The following is a 17,596-nucleotide window of genomic DNA, read 5'->3' on the forward strand; positions in this document are numbered from 1 at the left end:
CTATCCTTGGAAGTAGGTACCATGTTGTTCCCATCTGTAGTTGAAGAAATTATTCGAGGAACTTGCCTAGGGCCCCACAACTGGTGAAGAATGGAGTCAGAATTAGAACCTAAAACTTTTTAATTGAAATTTTGGTTCTAAAGCCCATGGTGGTGACTTCTGATTCAATCCTTGGGCTTTCAGGTTCTTGGGCCAAAGTGTGGCTCAGTTCTCAACCCTGTATGCACATTAGACTCAGGAGGGAGTTTTAAGAATTCAAATTCACGTTCAAATTTAATTGGTCTGGAATGTGGCCTGGGGTGATTCTAATGTGCTTCTTGGGTTGGGACCACTATCTCTCAGAGTGATTTAGGTTCGGTTTAACTTAGAAAGCTTGTGGTATTGTTGGGGCAAAGTGGGTGGAGAGGGTAACAGCAGGTCTGTCCTCTCCAAGGATTCTGGGATCCAGTCATCCAGCTTGATCAAGAGTGTTGACTCTGTAGGGGTCTGTCTTGGTGCTGTGGGAACAGAGAACTGCTCCAACTTGGTGCTGGAACTGGCTTAATGTCAGGTCAACAATTCATTTCAGATAGAAATTAGCTGACACTCTTTTGGAACAAGGACTGTTTTCTTCTTTCAAAATAAGTTGCAAATATTGGCTGGGTTTGGGTCCCAGGTGTGGATCTGAGGCATGAAAGGGGCAAGGAACTCCACTGAAAGTCAGCCTGGGGCCTGAAGTCTTTTAATGTTTTGGAAAGAACGGGCCTTAAAAGTTTCCTGGGAAGAAAACTTTGCTAAAGCTCTTTTTCTGTTCCAGGGACTGGGCATTCCAGGCTCTGTCCCCATGTGCTATAGGCAGCCCCTATTGCCTGCCTGGATTTGTACTTGGCTTTCAGAAAAGCTGAGGAGAGTCTAAGCCAAAGAGGATGCTAGTCTTTTCTAGGGAGCAGGACTTACCACAAGTTAAATATTGACCCCAAGCATTTCCAGTAGTAAGAGAGCAGGGCTGAAAGGCCTGGGCCAGGACCCCTCCTCAGCTCTTTTAACTATTATCCACCCCCAAACCAGCCCTGGGCTCTCAAGAACTGTAACCAGTAGTTGTTTAAAGATTTGGTTGGTCCTTTGAGTGTGGACATGGGCCACATACCATCAGAACTTGCCCAAGGGAATATGTATGTCTCATGGAATATTAACAATAACTATATGAAAAATGACTATTTTTGGTTGCTTTCAATGTGCCAGGGCCTGTGCTTGGCACGACCCATACGGTTATTGTATCTTGTCTACATGCACCTCTCTGAGACAGGTATCAGTGACCCAGTTTTACAGAAAAGAACACCAGGACTCACAGTTGCTGAATACATTGAGCATCCAAAACTTGAAAAGACATTTGTTCAGTCCTGGAGTCAATGCCGTTTCCATTTTACCAGCTCAGTTGGCTCAGAAACTTAGAGTACTTCCCTTTCCTGGTAAAGCTCCTTCTTCAATAATTCTGGCTCCCTCTTAAACAGGATTTCCTCTTCTCTGCTCTTGGTACCCCATGCAGTGGTCGGCTTGCTCACTTCAGGCCTGAGGCTGAGGAAGGCTGGCATTGGGAGGCATCAGCAGGTGTGGGGAAGAAAAAGGAGAACCTGAGATTTCTAAGCTCTAGAAGTTGTCAGTTTTGATGATGATAGTGGTGGTGGTAGCTATAGTAGTAGTAGAAATAAAAAAAAATAAACATCTATGTAGCGCTTGCTATGTGCTAGACAATGTTCTAAGGGCCCTCTATATAATAACCTATCTAAACCTCATCCTCTGTGGTAGCTGTATGTATCTGCATTGCAGAGGTGAGGGAGCTGAGACAGTGAGGTCACAGGCCTAGTAAGTGGCTGAGCTGGAATTCGAACCTGTCTGTGGGGCAGCAAAGGCTACGCTCTTAGTTACTGTTATGAACTGCCTCGTAGCAGCACGTCCTCCTCCTCTTCCTCCTGCCTTTCTTTTCCTTTTCAAACTTTTCCTCCCTTTGCCCACTTCCCACCTTCCACATCCTTCATTATTTACTGAGTCCTTTCTATATGTCAAGCATTATGTTAAGGTCTCCATTCATTATGTCGTTACTGCTTCTGATAATCTTAGGATGGTTATCGTTATAATTCCCATTTTTAAGATGAGGAAACAGAGGCTCAGAAACAAAGTCATACACATTCAATGCAGAACTGGGATTTTAACTGATCTGCTGACTCCAGAATCTTAATCTCAACTTTCTCATATCTTTGGTCTTTGGGAGAGAGTGGGCAGAAGGTCGAAGTGGAGAGAAGATTCAGTGATGGTTTCCATCTTTCTAGCCTGGAAGGTGGTGAGACTGGTTCCTCCAGTGGAATCACTGTTTGGGTATCTATTTTTGACAGTGACACAGGGGCTTGGAGTCTCTGGTATACCCTGCACATCATCCTCACTGTCAATGCTCAGGAAAGGTGCCCAACATTGTGACAGATGCAGGGGAGTTCCCCCAGTGGCCTTTCCCACCCACCTCTTTGGGGCTCAGTGTGGTCTGTCTTTGGGTCTTCCGTCCATCCGAGCTGCATCCATGAGACGATTTGACAGCCTGTCTGAGGCCTGTCAGCTCAGCCTCTTGGGTTCCTGTGCAGGCCAAGGACAAACCCAGTCTTCCCTATGGTGGTGGTAGCAAACCCCATCCCTTTCCGAGTGCAAAGCAAAGAAAATTCCCTTGTGCTTTGCTGAAATTACCCTGTACCCCAGCTCCTCTATGATTCTTCCCAGCATTGGTCTACACTCCCCACAGTGGCAGACTCCAGTTTTATGACAGCGTATCCCAAGTCTGTCTGAATAATGCACACTATATACAGCTGGGCTCTGAGCCTGGAGCTTTCTATAAAATTAAACAAGCTCCAGCCAACAGTAGGATTCTGCCAGCTCAGGCGATTCCCAGCTTTACGCTAAGATGAGTGCCACTCTCGGGTCCTCAATGAGGGTTTCAGGGTGGTCTATGCCACTAATCCATCTCACTTCCTCACTGCCTCCTTCCTCCTCTCCCTCCCACATATTTCAGCCCTCGAGACATCTTTCGTAAGGGTATAAGACACTCTTCTGACCAGGAAGCCTTCCATAGCCGCCTGACCCTCACTTGGCTGTGAGGCCCATTCATATACATGAATTCAGTTACTCTCTAAAAAGCTCGATCATGTGACTGTCATGACCTCATTTTGGCCAAAGTTAACCAGCTGCAGAGCCAGATTTGAACCAGAACCCCCTCAGTTTGGATTCAAAATTTCCCACCCCCTTCCTCTCCCAGTAACTAAAAATGCTAAGAAGGCCATTTTTCACAGGCTTGGGAAAGGATGTAATGAAAATGCAATGCAAATGGGTGCAGAGGCTTAAATATAGTTATGCTGGGCTCAGTGCTTCCTGAGCCAAAGGAAGGCTGCCACATCGATCCTTGCGCTTGGCCTGTGTTCTTTGGCACCAATTCTTTGCCATCGGTTCCAGATATAAATTCTTTCTTTCTATCTATTTATCTATCTATCTATCTATCTATCTATCTATCTATCTATCTGTTTGTCATCTATCATCTATCTATCTATCTATCTATCTATCTATCTATCTATCATCAATCTACCTATCATCAATCATTTATTTATATCTATCATCTATCATTGATCTATTATCAATCATTTATTTATAAAACCTATCTATTTATCTCTTTTATCTATGTCATCTATCTACTATTCATCTATCTCTAACATTGTGCATATATAAATAATACTTTGCTGTATATGATTAAATATAAATACACATGTATATATACATACATACATATAAAAACAGCTAGGTCAGGGAAGTCATCAATGACCAGCAGGGCTGGTTAGGGAGACTTTTGTTTCTTTTCTTCTCACTTTAAAGAATAATCTGATTTTACTTCAGTGACTCTCTTTGTAAGATCTTTATGTGAAACCCTCATTAGATGTCCCAGGAACGGTGGGAAAGTAGGAAGGCAGGGATGTAGGCCTGTGAAGGAAGAAATCAGAGGGGGTAAGTGCCTTGTCCCATGCCAGAGCATGATTTTATCAGAGTGATGATGTGCACTTAAAACCCGACGGCTTCTCTTTCATGCTTCTACAACCCCTTTTAGAACGTGTTCAAAGCGCCTGCTCTGTGCTCCTCTAAGTCTATATCCTCCCACCCATTTCACTGCACTTTATCCAGATTTTTTCCTGCTTTTAAAGTTGTCTGCCTTCCCATGACTCGTTTTGTCTGTCAGACCATGAGTCAGTATGGACAGGGACTGAGGCCACGTTACTTAGTGCCCAGCATGGTGTCTGGCACATAATAAGCCATTAATATTTTCTGGCTGCATGAATGAATTTACTAGCCCTGAGATATGCCCCCTTTCCAAACTACCCCAAAAGGAAGTAGGGATATAAGAGTTAAGAATCACACCTAGCTATTTATAAAATTTCAGAGATTATAAACTTTTCTAGGATTGGACATTTTCATCTTAGTCCTTATAGTGCTAAGCAGTAAAACTCTGAGGGTGAAAAGGGCCCTGTGCCTATCTTTGTGGGGTACCAGGGAAGGGATGGCCTGGGATATAGAACTTATTTCAGTGAGTCTGTTCTGGGCCATAGTGATTATTGCTTCCTCTTCCAATTGCTTATTCATTATTCTGTCGAGCTCACAGCTGCACCCCCAGAACATGCAACGGTGCCTGGTGTGTAGTAAGTGCTCAGTACATTTTCTGTTGAGGGTTCTCAAAAATCTCACCAGGAATGGTCAGAACTCACCTTCTTCTTATTGTAACATTGTCTCATTTGGGGGAAGAGACTGCAGTGGGCTTATTTAGAACCAGGGGTGGTAAGGTTAGAGCAAGTATTTCTTAGGGTCAAGTTCAGATCACTTGCTCACACATGTATTATGCCGCCACCCCTTCCAGCTCTCAAGGAAGGGGACAGGAGGAAACAGGGTAGAACCCCACATGGGGTATCTGGCTTCTGCTCTGGACGCCCACGGTGGTGTGGCTACCAGTTTTCTGGGTGCCAGGTTGAGTCACTTTTGTGCTCTGTTGGCTCTCTCACTTTGCTCTGAGAGTTAAGGGGGCTCCACTGATTTTTATAGAATAAATATGACTGTTAGGATGAGTGCACTCCTCACTCCCAGACTGCTGGGAAGCCTCCAGCTCAAAATAATCTTTATGTTAAAGTTTCATATTTTGAGGTGCCCTATTTCGCCACCTTACAGACACAACAGCATACCTGCTGAGGGATGTGAATTAATTTTGAGTCAGCCATAAGGAAAGGTCACACCATAAGGTCATGTGATATTTTCTTTTCCTTGGCAGGAGGGTGGAGTTGTTGCTCTCTTCAAGGTCTGCCGGCAGGACAGTTTCCGGTGTCTGTACCCCCAGGCGCTCCGCACGCTGGCCTCCATCTGCTGTGTGGAAGAGGGGGTCCACCAGCTGGAGAAGGTGAGTGTAACTGGCCGGCTGGGCAGCCTGCAGTCCGGGAACAGGGTGAGTAGGTGGAGGAAAAGCCTTCCTGGTGGCCATCTGGATTTCTTCATAGAGCATGTCCCTCAAGTCCCTCCTTTTCTTGAGCATCGTTCAGGTGAGGCTGCTGGAATCTTGACTATTGGAGTTAATGAAGATGTTAAGAGGACAGGAACTGAGAAACTAGGCCAGAAAGGCATGGCCCAAAGTGGCACGTAGCACTTCCTGGTGGAATGACCAACAGAGCCCAGTGGGTAGAACAGAGCAGGAGACAGGAAGTGGGGTGGGGAGTGGCGTCAAGGTTCAGGGCAGTTGGTCCTCATGGCAGGACTCTGGCAGAAGGTGGAGGATCCAGCGCCTCCGGGGACAGAATGGTCAAGAATAGAATGAGCACTGGGTGCATTGGCAAGCAGGTGGGGCTTCACCAAGACTAGAGACTGGAGAGCTAGGATAAGGGAAAGTGAAGCCTAAGTACGAGCATATGCCAGGTCAACATGGCATGGGGATGCGCCAGGTTAGAGGGAAGGTGGTCTTTGGTAGGACAGGTGCTTCAGTTCCAGGCCAACCTAGAGCAACGTGACTAATTCCAGCCACCACCACCACCACCCGACCCCGCCACCCATTCCAGGTTGTGGGGCTGAGGCTTCTCCTCCACCAGGACCTGAGTGGGTCTGAGCCTGCAGGTGGCTCCCCAGAGACGTTAGCCAGGAGGATTGGGGAAGCTAGGGCTGACATTTGGGGCAAGTTTCAAGGACAGATGCTGAAATGTTTTTTTGTGAAAGAGAGGTAGAAAGGCCTGGTGTATCCTAGTGACAATTGTGGTGCTTGCAAGGTTGGGGGTAGAAACCTTGAGTCTGTTCCTGTGACAGGTCTAAATGGGGCTGGGCAAGCAAATTGCTTCTCTTCCTCTGCATAGTGTGCCATAGCCAGGTCCTGGCTGCCCAGAAAACCTGTGCACCCTACCCCAGCTTCTTCATTTTGGTCTGGACTGCCAGACAGACGGCCATCTTACTTTCCACTCTACCCCTTTCCAAACCTACTCAGGCTACCAAACAGGGTCACAAGATCATGGGCTCAGAAGATGCTCTTAGCTAAGGATGGAGGAATCTGCTCATTCTACAGATGAGAAGGCTGTGGCTCAGAATGAGGAAGTAATTTGTCTGACATTACACAGGAGGTGGTGGAGGAGCAAATGCCAGCCCTCTGGACAGAGTGCCCCTTCCCAAGGGGTCGGAAGTCTTTGTATGTGTGTGCTCGCCTAGATGGCAAACTGGAGGAGGGGTCAGTGATGTGATAGACAGACAGACAGACAATCTCCATGAAGCAAATGAATCAAGCAAGTCCAGCATCATTTACTGAATATTCCTCTCTTCTTCTTTAATATGTTTTTCTTTGGACAGTGGAAAACTGGCCAGACATAGTTTGTTTCTCCTCTTCTTTCATGCTGGTTGACAGCAAGAATGAAAGAAGAAAAAAGAAGAGGCTAGAATCACCAGTCCTCCAAAAGCACTGGATTTCTTGGCTCTAGAGAGCTTGCAGAGCAGCAGGAAAATTTCAGTCTAGGGAAGAAAAAGAGCAAGGTTTTGTTGTTGCTGTTGTTTAGAACTGAAAAACTGTACAGGAAGGCTGGAGGCAATTTTTTCCATTTACCTTTCTGATGCTGCTTTAAAGCCAGAATATGTCTTTATCAAGCCAGTTGGGCCACCTGTCCTGGGAGTCAGACTCTGCCCCACTAACTAAGCCAGAGGACAAAGGGAACAAACACTCCATGCCTGAGGGCTTACTAAGCACCCTCTCACACACACATTCCTTCATTAACTCACCAAATCTTGTAAGGTGAGCACTGTTCACATCTCCATCTTGAAGACAAGGAAGCTTAGTCTCAGCAGTTTAAGTGACTTCCCTAAAATCACGAGGTAAGATTTGGCACTAGAATTTGGACCCAGTCTGCTTGATTCTAATGCCTTGCTGGTTAAATGCTTTTAGAGCACTGAAAAAGTCCCTGTAACTAAACCCTAGGCTACCTTGCTGCTACTGGCCAGTGTGCTGCTCCCTACCCCCAGGAGAAGGTAGCTCTGGGCATTGCCCTCTCCAGGTCAGATTTCTTTCTATACACTGTCAACTCTCATGCCTGTTCAGAGAGACCTTTCAGGAGCATCACTGAGTGGGAGCGAGAATTACCTGCGAAGAGCCCCTGTGTGGTCAAAAAGAGCAACTACACTGCACAGCAGCTACAGAGCTTGCAGAAGTGGCTCCACATGTGTTCTCATTTCATCTTATGCTCACCTTGAGTGTGCAAGCATCCCCAGTGTAAATATAAAGAAACCAAGGCCTAGAGAGGTGAAATGACTTATTGTACAGAATCACACAGCATGTAATTCATTCATTCAGCGAATATTTATTGACTATCTGCTATTTGCCAGGCACTGTTTTAGGTGCTGGGAGTACAGCAGTGAACAAAGCAGGCTAAACTCCTTTTCCTCACAGAGCTTACATTCTAGTGCAGGGGGTGGCAAGCGATGGCCTGTGGGCCAAGGTCAGCCTGCTGCCTGTTTGGGTATATATAGCTCATGGGTAAGAATGTTTTATTTTTGTTTGATTTTTTTTTTGTTTTTCATTTTTAAATGATTGGAAAAAATCAAAAGAAGAATAATAACAGTTGTGTCACATGAAAATTATGTGAAATTAAAATTTTGATGCACAAAATTTTATTGGACAGAGCCATGCTCATCCATTTAGGTGTTGTCTACATCAATAAAATTGAGTAACTGCCAGAGATCATACGGCCTGCAAAGTCAAAAATATTTGCTATCCGGCCCTCTACAGGAAATGTTTATTGACCCCTGTTCTATCAGGGAATGAGGATACCATGACAATAATGATAAACACAATAACTAACATATCAAATACTTGCTTTGGGCAAGTAATTTTTTAAGCCCATCCCATCACTGTCGTTTAATTGTTAATTCTCTGGTGCTGTTATTATGCCTACTGTTTATAGAAGGAAAGGAGACTCAGAGATCTGAAGTAACTTGCTCAAAAGCACACAGCTAATAAATGGCCTGGTAGCAGTTTAATTTCAGCTCTGTCAAGACAGAGCCAGCCTGGGCTGTGAACCATTATGCAGACCTAGGGCTGAAAGTTGATTCGGGAGGCCACCCTCTTTTCCTCCTCATCACACCACTTCCAAAGGTGTGAGGGGTTCTAGAGACACCCAGGAAGGGCCTAGGTGTCCCTTGCTCTCTGTCTCTGTCCCTCCCTCAGTCCTGACCACACCTGCCCCCTTCTGTGACCTGGGCTGCTGAGCACGGTCCTCAGCTTCTCTGGTGGGGTCTGCCATTGTCAGTGTTTAGGGTGGAAGGTGAAGTCCACGGACAGGCTGGATGGTAGTAACCGCAGCAGGACATGCATGGCGAAAGCCGGGTGGGGAAGTGCAGTGCCCAGGGGCTCTTGCTAGTTGCCCACTCACCAGGCACGTTCGTGCCCTAATTAGGTAATGTCAAAATCCCAGCTTCTCCTGATTTACTGGCCTGGCCTCCTTGCTGAAGCTCACTTAATTAATTGGCAATGAGAAATTGTGCTGGATTTGGTGAAATTCATCTCTGTCATGTGATTCCCCCTACTTCCCCTCAGCCTTGAAGAGGTTCATTAAATCATGTACAGACTTCAGCATTGGAGGTGTGGGCCTAGTCAGGTCACCAGATACTCCCATCCATCCCCAGGCCTGCTACGTGATGCCTCAGCTCTGTCAGGTTTGGGGCATTTGTGTGGTCATAGATTTAGTTGTGGTTTCCTCCACTCATGTCAAGTCATTTAGGCATCTGCTTCTTCATTCCTTCTGTCATCTGGTCAGTCACTTTTAACTCACTCACTTACTTGCTCACTCACCCCGTCCATTGCCATCTAATCACACTACTAATTCATTCTTTCGTCACGCTTTTGTTGTGAAGCAGCCTGGCCTGGTGGGGGAAGCATGGCCTTAGAGAGTCAGGCTCTCCTGGGTTGGAAGCTCACATATGAACTTGGACACGCTACACTGAGTAAGTTATTTAACTTACCAGAGGTGTAGTTTCTTCAATTAAATGGCATGATAAAATCCACCTCCCAGGACTGTCGGAGAAGACCAGATGTGCAGTAATATGGTGTCTGGCACACAGTAAGCACCCAATAAGTGGTAGCTGATATGATTGTAGCAAGTACGGTGCTAATTGCTGGGATTTTGAAAATCAATGGCCTCTGACTACTGTGGTGTCAAATGCTTGTTGGACTTCTCGATGGTCACTTCTTTAGGTATATAAATGTTGAATAATATGGTATACAGCTGAAACTAATACAGTATTGTATGTTAGCTGTATTTTAATAAAAATCTTTTTAAAAAATCATTGGCCTTGGGAAGATGACCATCTGGTAGAAAAGGCAGTGTTTTGGCATGCCAGCAGAAGGAGCTAGCATGGTCAAAGATGCTGCCCAGTGCGCAGTATGGACCAGTTGGGTACGGCTGGAGCACAACTCCTCACAACCTTTCCATTTTACAGATGAGGAAACTGAGGATTAGAGACATGTTTCCTCAGCTTATGAATGCAGGTCTTGTATTCAGACCCAAGTCTGTCTGGTTCTAAAGCCTATGTTCTTTACATTGTGCAACGCTGGGCCTTCTGAGGTGAGGACTGTAGGGGAATGGCTCCCTGGAGCCAGGCTTCAGTTGTTAGCCTTGGTGGGGAACAGAGACAGATACTCCCCAAAGAGGGGCAAGATGCCAAACACCGTAACGGACTCTCCAGAGGTATCCAGAGGATGCTTCAAGTCTCCATTCTTTCTTTTTAGAGGTCCGGTTCACACTGGGCCCCTCTCTCCCCACCATCATGTTCCTCCTGGAACAGCAAGTTTCAGGAAGTCCGTCCTACTTTCCCTGTGTCCTTGGCAGACAATCGTCTTTCATTCCCCAGTCCCCTGGCTGGGCTCTGGGGAGGAGAGACAAGGAGCTGTGTTCCCTGCCTCCCAGGATGGCTGAGCAGGGAGAGGCCTAGCAATACTGATGGTGGGAACACCTGTCCCATGGCCATCAGGGGCCACAGGCCTGTGGTACCACTTCTGCCTGGGGTGCTGGTTCAGGCAGCACCACGGAGGCAGTAGAGCTGGTCCCAGAAGGTCAGGGAGGAGCTCCCAGGCAGGCTAGGGGACAGTGGCCTCAGCAGAGGCAGCTGGCCTGGCCAGTGGGCCAGTAAGGTTCTAAGTCTTTTAGGAGTTTCACGTTCAGTGAATTGAGGAAGCCCCCAAAAGGAGGCAGTGTTCTCTAAGTCCACTTTAGAGAGGATGGAAGGAAGAAAATGAGGGCCAAGGAGAGAGTGAGGGCTCCAGAGCCACACAACCCAATGGGAGTGGATGGACCAATCTCTGTCTGGGTGGTCAGGGGACCTAGCCTGCCTGGACTGGTCAGAGCAGCCTTCCTGGAGGACTGGAGCTGGGAAGGTAGACTGGCATTACAGAGGAAAGACGGCAGGGTTTAGGAGAAGCCGAAAGGGGGCAAGGCAGCAAGTCATTCCCCTCTGAACCTCAGTTTTTGCTTTATCAAATGGGGAAGTGGCTAATGAGATGGCCAAGGCACTGTTTGTGCAGGAGCTGGGGTTGGACAGGGCCAGGGCGTAGGATGGGATTGGAGAGGCACTGGAGTTGGACTAGGGCCTCTGGTCCAGGCGGGAGGCTGGGGACCTAAGAGACAGGAACTTAGAAGTCTAGGGCCATAAGGGGTGTGGAAAGAATGAATTCTAAGCCCAGTGCTCAGACAGCCTAAGGAAACCTCCAAGAAAGTTCTAGTAATTGCTTCTTCCAGCCTCAAGACCAGAGACAATCTTGCTTTCAACAGAGCTTTCTTTTATTCCCATCCTCCTCCTCCTTCTTGTTTTATTTTTTCAAATAAGGATTTCACCCTTTGCTGAAGCCCAGGGGAGAGTTCAATGAAAATCGATGGAGAAATTAAAGAGGAGCAGGGGGGCAGGGAAGGAGGGCTCAATTTCAAGGCTGAGGAGAAAATCGTCAATGGCCAGAAATGAGAAAACTGCTGTTTGTCAACCTTACCCTCCACCCCTGTTTTTTTGGGGCAGCTTCTTGAGATTGAAATGCGCTGACATCTGAAGGGCCAAGCTGGAGACAGGGAGGCCTGGATCTGGCTACTGAAGTCACAGAGACCCTGGGCAGGAGCAAGTAGGGTACAGGGGCATGATGCGGAGGCTCCGACGCTCCAGCTACCATTTTACAGAACTTTCTCTCCATTGCCTGCTCCCTGTAGGGTTGCAGATGGTCAGAAATATGTAATATCTGCAGAGAAAAAAAGTTAACTGGTGTTTCTTATTCTTTTGCTTATTTGATTCTCACAATCATTTTGCAAGGAAGGCAGGGAGAGACGGTCACACCCATTTCACAGAAGAGGACGTTGAGGCTTGAAGGCATAGAGACACTGGGAGAGGGAGAGACAAGGCTGGGCTGAAACCCTATGCTTTTGCTTCTAGCCATAGGTTTAGTTTGCTACAACTCCCCCGCCCCACCCCCCCCCCCACTCCAACTGAAAGAGGCATGGTATGCAGACCCCAGGGCAAGGCAGCTTACTTGTCTTGACTGAGTCAGTTCTAATATGTAAGTAAGGCTGAGTGGGGAGAGAGGAGCCGTGATGCCAGGCAGGAAATCTTTGCTTAATTTGACTTGCAGCCCCAGGGGGAGAGAGAGAATGCCTCTGAATAAAGATCCCAGTTGCCTCCCAACCCCTTTCCGCTTAAGCTTATCAGTTTACCTCACCACTCATGCCTCCAGGCACAGGCTTTCAGCCGCCCTGGGAATAGGCTAGGACTCTGCAGAGAATCCTAGGGTGCCAGGTGAGCTGTCTGTGCTGTGACTGAAGGACAGGGCGACTGGAGCAGGGACGGCCATTGTCACCTTTCCCAGCCCAGCAAGGGGATTTTCTAAAGTAAGCGTGGCTCATTCACTTCCCCATTCTCAAGTCTCTCAACCTCATCCATCTGCCTTGAGGGAGGTGGTGGGGTGGTGGGGGTGGGGTGGAGTGGCGGGGCGTAGGTGGTGGGGAGTGGACTAAGGCTGGGGTGTGAAGAGGGGCAAACAAAATTAGGTATTCTGTCCTGTCTCCCTGGCTTCTTCTCGCGAGGATTCATGCTGAGATTGCAGGCCAATATTGTCCAAACTGAAGGAAGGCCCTGCTGGCTTTAGGGCTGCACCCCACGTGCAAGGTGCAGCCTGCGTTTGGAAACGCGTGCAGAGGTCGGGGCAGCTTGAGTCCCAGGTTGCAGTCTCAGATGTAGGCTCCAGGACCCCATGTTCTGTGCAACAGCGGCCTCTGGTGGACAGAAGCAGCAGCGGCAGCCCTACCACTCTGCTTGAGGCTGTTTTCTCCTGGGGCTGGGAGGCTAGTGAGCTCTGGCCAGGAATCAGGGGTCAGGGCCAGTGTGTCCTGTATGTGTCCTATTATGTGTGTTTTGGGGGAGGGGTTGCAAATTCAAGGCAACAAAGTATACTTCCTACTAATCAGGCTCTTTCGGGAGGAAGATGTGGATACATCTTGTAATCTAGTAGGTCTCCAACTTCTGGACTTCCTCTGCAAGTCTGACCCGTGCCTTCTTGGAACAGAACCCTTCCCAAACCTCCTACTTCTCACTGGAAAAAAATCTAAACCCCTCAGCCTGGCACTGAAGGTGCCGTATGAGCGAGCTGCCTCCAGCACATTGCCCTTTGGGTGAGCAGGCCTGGGTGCCATTCCCAGTTAACCACTTGCTTGCTACGTGTTGACTTTGCACCCTTACAGACCCCAGCCTCATCATGTGATGAGGTGGAATGATAAACCCTGACAGGGAGAGGGAAGGGTGATGAGAAAGAAAAAGAAATTTAGGACTCAGATAGGTAAGGAGTATGGAAAGACACATGCAGATAATAAACACACATCTTCGTTCTCCTTTGGGCTTCTTCAAAAATCCAAATAGGTAGTATATAGCTGTGAGATGACTGGACCTGCAGTGCCCTGATGGCGACCTGCCTAGGGGTACAGCGATTTCTAATTTTCATTTTTCTGATGAGTAATAATTGTGAGCATTTTTCCATATTCTTATTCACCATTTGGTTATCTTTTGTGAAATGTTTGTTTGAGACTTTGCCATTAAAAAAAAATGAGTTGTATGTCTTTTTCTTATTGAATTATAAACTTTAAAAAACATATCCTACATATGAGCCTTTTGTCAGTTATAGGTATTGAGAATATATATTTTCAGTCAGCAGTTTGCTTTTCATTATCTTAATGGTGTCTTCTAATGAATAGAAATTCTTCACTTTGATAAAGTTCAATTTATTGATCTTTTCTTTTGTAGTTAGTGCTTCTTGTGTCTATTTAAGAAATATTTGTTTTTCCTAAAATAATGAAAACAGTCTCCTATATTTTCTTATAGGAGCTTTATTGTTTTACCTTTCACATCTAGTTCTATGATCTATTTAAATTAAAAAATTTTAGATGGTGTTAAGTGTTGAGTGTTTTCCATATGATATCAGTTGAGTCAGCACCATTATCAAAAAGACCATCTTAGTCCATGACCATGCCACCCTGAATGTGCCAGACCCCATCTGATCTCAGAAGCTAAGCAGGATTGGGCCTGGTTTGTACTTGGATGGGAGACCACCTAGGAATACCAGGTGCTGTAGGCATTAAAAAAAAAAAAAAAAAAGCCATCTTTTCACCACTGAATTAAAGTGGTGTCTTTCTTCTAAGTAAGTGATATATTGTTTCTGGGCATTTTCTATTCCATTAATCTTTTTTGTCCATCCTTGTGCCAATATGGCACTGAGTTCCTGTGGTCTTTCATAATTTTTTTTTTATATTTAGTAGCATAAATCCTACAGCTTTGTTTTTGTAAAATTATCTTGATAATTCTAATTTTTTTTTTTTACATTTCTATATACATTTTAGAATAAGCTTGTTAACTTCAACAAAAACATTTGCTGAAATTTCAATTGGGATTTCTTTAAATTTATAAGTAAATTTTGGGATAATTGACATCATAAACACCATATGGTGCTCTAATCAGTAAAATGGATGTACTTCTCTACTTATATAAACTGTCTATAATTTTTCTCAGCAGCGTTTTGAGTTTTCAGTATCTACATCTTATACATCTATTTTAGACTTATTTCTAGGTATGTTTTTATGCTGATGTGTTATTTTTTATTTTCTAATTGTTGCTATATCTAATGACCTTGCTAAAATCACTTATTAATTTTAATGATATGTAGATTTTACTGGATTTGGATGGTGTACAGATGTACATGATTATGACACCTATGAATCATGACAGCTTTGCTTCTTTTCCAATCACCATACCTCTTTATTTCTTTTTCTTGTATTGGTGCATTGGCTAGGGCTAACGTAAAATGTGAAATAGGAGTGGTGAACGTGGATATCCCTGTCTCGTTACTGAATTCAGGGGGAGTGCTTTCAATAATTCATTCACTATTACACTATAAAGTGTGATGTCGCTATTATTTTAAAGGTCAGAAAGCTGAAGCCCAGGGAATGTAAGTAACTTGCTCATGTCTCCACGTCCATCCGTAAGCAGCAGAGCTGAGTTGTGAAGCCAGGCTTTTCTCACTCTTAAGATTGTATAACTTCTGCTGTGCCACAGGCCCCTCTAAGAGAGTGATTCTCCATTAGAATGACTTGAGGAATCTTTAAAAAATATCGATGCCAAAAACTTCAAAAATAAAGACTCCACCTCAGACCAATGAAATCAGAATTTCTGGTGGTGAAGCCTGAGCACTAACATCTTAAAACTTTCCTAAATGATTCCAATCATCTGAGAACTAGGCTAAAAACCACTGACCTAGAAGCACTTTCGGTACAATTCAGATCCCAACTGTGCCCAGCAGTACTTTGCTGGAAACGTGATAATTTTTTATCACCCCACGCCTAATAGTTCTAACCCGAAGGGAAATGAACTTGTTCTTAGTGACCTTTTGATGTCTTCTCATAAACTCCACTCCTCCCACCCCCAAATGTCTTCATAGCATCTTTTGACAATCCGCTTTAAGGAAAATCGTCTGCTTGACAGGGAAATTATTTTGTTTATGGTCTTAAATGATTCAATCCTTGACTTCTCTCCACCTCAGTTCAGCTCTCTCTACCTCACTGACTTGCCTGCCAAACTGGTTATATAATCTCTTTCATCCATTGTTCCATTACCAATTGTATTTATATTTGTATTTATCCATTTTGGCACTTAAGTTTTAATCTAAGATTCTTGTTTAAAATAGCAAAAGAAGTTGAGTGGGGTCTGGGATATATTCATTTGGGAGGAGGGTAATATCATTCTCCTGACATCTTGTTTTGCTTTCTGTAGCCTTTATTGAGCTGTCAGCTCTACCACCACTCCTTAAAGCAAATGCCTTCTTTTATAAAGCAATCCTTTAACCTCTTATATTGCTCACGGACTTTGTCCTGAACCTTGCCCTGATCTGGTTTGTATTCCACATTCAGATCCCGCTTCTGGCCCATGGGTTCATTTATTCCACCTAAAGCTTTGCCCTGTCCCTTGGCTGACACTTGTCTTTGTTTCCTTGGGCATGACCCTTGCTTCCCTCTCTGGCTATGATTACATTTTCCCTCTGGCTGTTCCCTGAGCAAACAGATCTATTCTGCCTGGACCCATGAGCAAGATTCCAACGGCTCTGTGGTTCTCACTTATCATTTTTTTCTTTTTCTTTTTCTTTTTTCCTGCAGAATTTAGGCATCTACATGGACGGAAAGCTGAAAGAGGAAATTTGAGATTCTTTAGGTCAGGCTCCCTTTCCTGCGGCTGTCATAACCACATTTGCATGATTCTGTTTAACTGTTATAATCCAGTAACCAATTCCTCTACTTTTTCCTAAATAACTAACATGCAAAAAGGAACTGGAAAATAGCAGACCGGCACCAGTGATATATTATGGGCCTTTGTATACTAGCCCATGTCCCTAGATATTCACATGCAAGTCACCACTGATGCTTTTCTGATAATCAATAGGAGAATATTGCTCATAAACCTGATGTGATGTTTACTGTATATTTTGGGTTCCTCAACTGTGTGGGTTCCATGCTGCTTCTCCCACTCCTCAGAGAGGATCTCAGTGTTCACCAGCTCTGGACACCCTCTGTGTCCAGACGCTAGGTGCATCCGTCCTGCTGCCCAGGTGATGACCTGGCCAGACCATCCTCGCCACCATTTGCATGCCCTCCCTTGAAGGAAGCTTGGCCTCAGGCCCAGGCCCATCCCACGCCATGGAAAAGCTAATTATCTATAAGTGCTTCCAGCAGCAGTTTCTTCAGGGATGTGAAAGTGCTTTGATGAGATTGTTCTCTTGGCATCATTAAGTTTATGACTGGAGATGGGAAGTGGGTAGTTTGGGGATGGAGATGTTCCAGAAATGGTAGCTGTGTTTGAGGAAGCTGGCCTCAGGCTGGGTTACTCTCGGGCCCACTGTAGGAGCTGAGCTGAGCAGCCCCCATTTACCTGGCCCACTCCTCATCTTCTCTTCATTGCCTTTCCCAAAGACCCACAGAAGGGACACAAGTCAGGAGCAGGGAGGCCGAGATGGGAGTCATGGCCCTGGCATTAACATGAACTTGCCGTGTGGCCTAGGCAATCTCTTCCCCTCCCTGGGCCTCTGATTCCTCATCATTCAGGCCACATTTCACAAGTTAACTGCTATGTGTCAGCCCTCAGCTGGGTGCCGGGGACAGGAGAGGATTCAGGATAGGAGCTGTCCCGAGCCACTCAACTCTAGCACAGGGATGGGCATACAAACTGGTAAGGATAATCTAACATAAGTGCTCTAGTTGGGGTCAGACCAGGGTGGTGTGGCAGCTAGCAGGACAGAGACCCTCTGTCTAGAGAGGCAGGCGCATGTTCCCAGAGGAGGTGGCTTCCCACCTGGGGCTGAGAGGGCATGAGGGGAGAAGACAGGGAAGATGGCCACTTCTTTTAAGTGAACTGGGTTTGAGGTGTCCGTGGACTATCCAGGCAAATTAGTTTTAGAATGAAACACAAAGAGATCCAGTAGCAGGTTTGGAATGTAGATATGATGCTCAGAAAGCAAGGACAGGGCTGAAGG

General features: G+C 45.8%; 1 protein-coding gene and 1 pseudogene across 1 annotated transcript in view; both read left to right on the forward strand.

The window, feature by feature from the left end:
- INSC (INSC spindle orientation adaptor protein) overlaps positions 1 to 17,596 on the forward strand; it is a 112,904-nt gene that overhangs the window by 67,056 nt on the left and 28,252 nt on the right. The window contains exon 7 of the mRNA XM_016139568.2: positions 5,318 to 5,443. Coding sequence (XP_015995054.2) covers positions 5,318 to 5,443 — 126 coding nt within the window. The remainder of the gene's footprint in view (positions 1 to 5,317; positions 5,444 to 17,596) is intronic.
- Positions 14,040 to 14,158, forward strand: LOC118603368 (annotated as a pseudogene).

This window comes from Rousettus aegyptiacus, unplaced genomic scaffold, assembly GCF_014176215.1.
Source record: "Rousettus aegyptiacus isolate mRouAeg1 unplaced genomic scaffold, mRouAeg1.p scaffold_m13_p_5, whole genome shotgun sequence".
Classification (NCBI taxonomy): domain Eukaryota; kingdom Metazoa; phylum Chordata; class Mammalia; order Chiroptera; family Pteropodidae; genus Rousettus; species Rousettus aegyptiacus.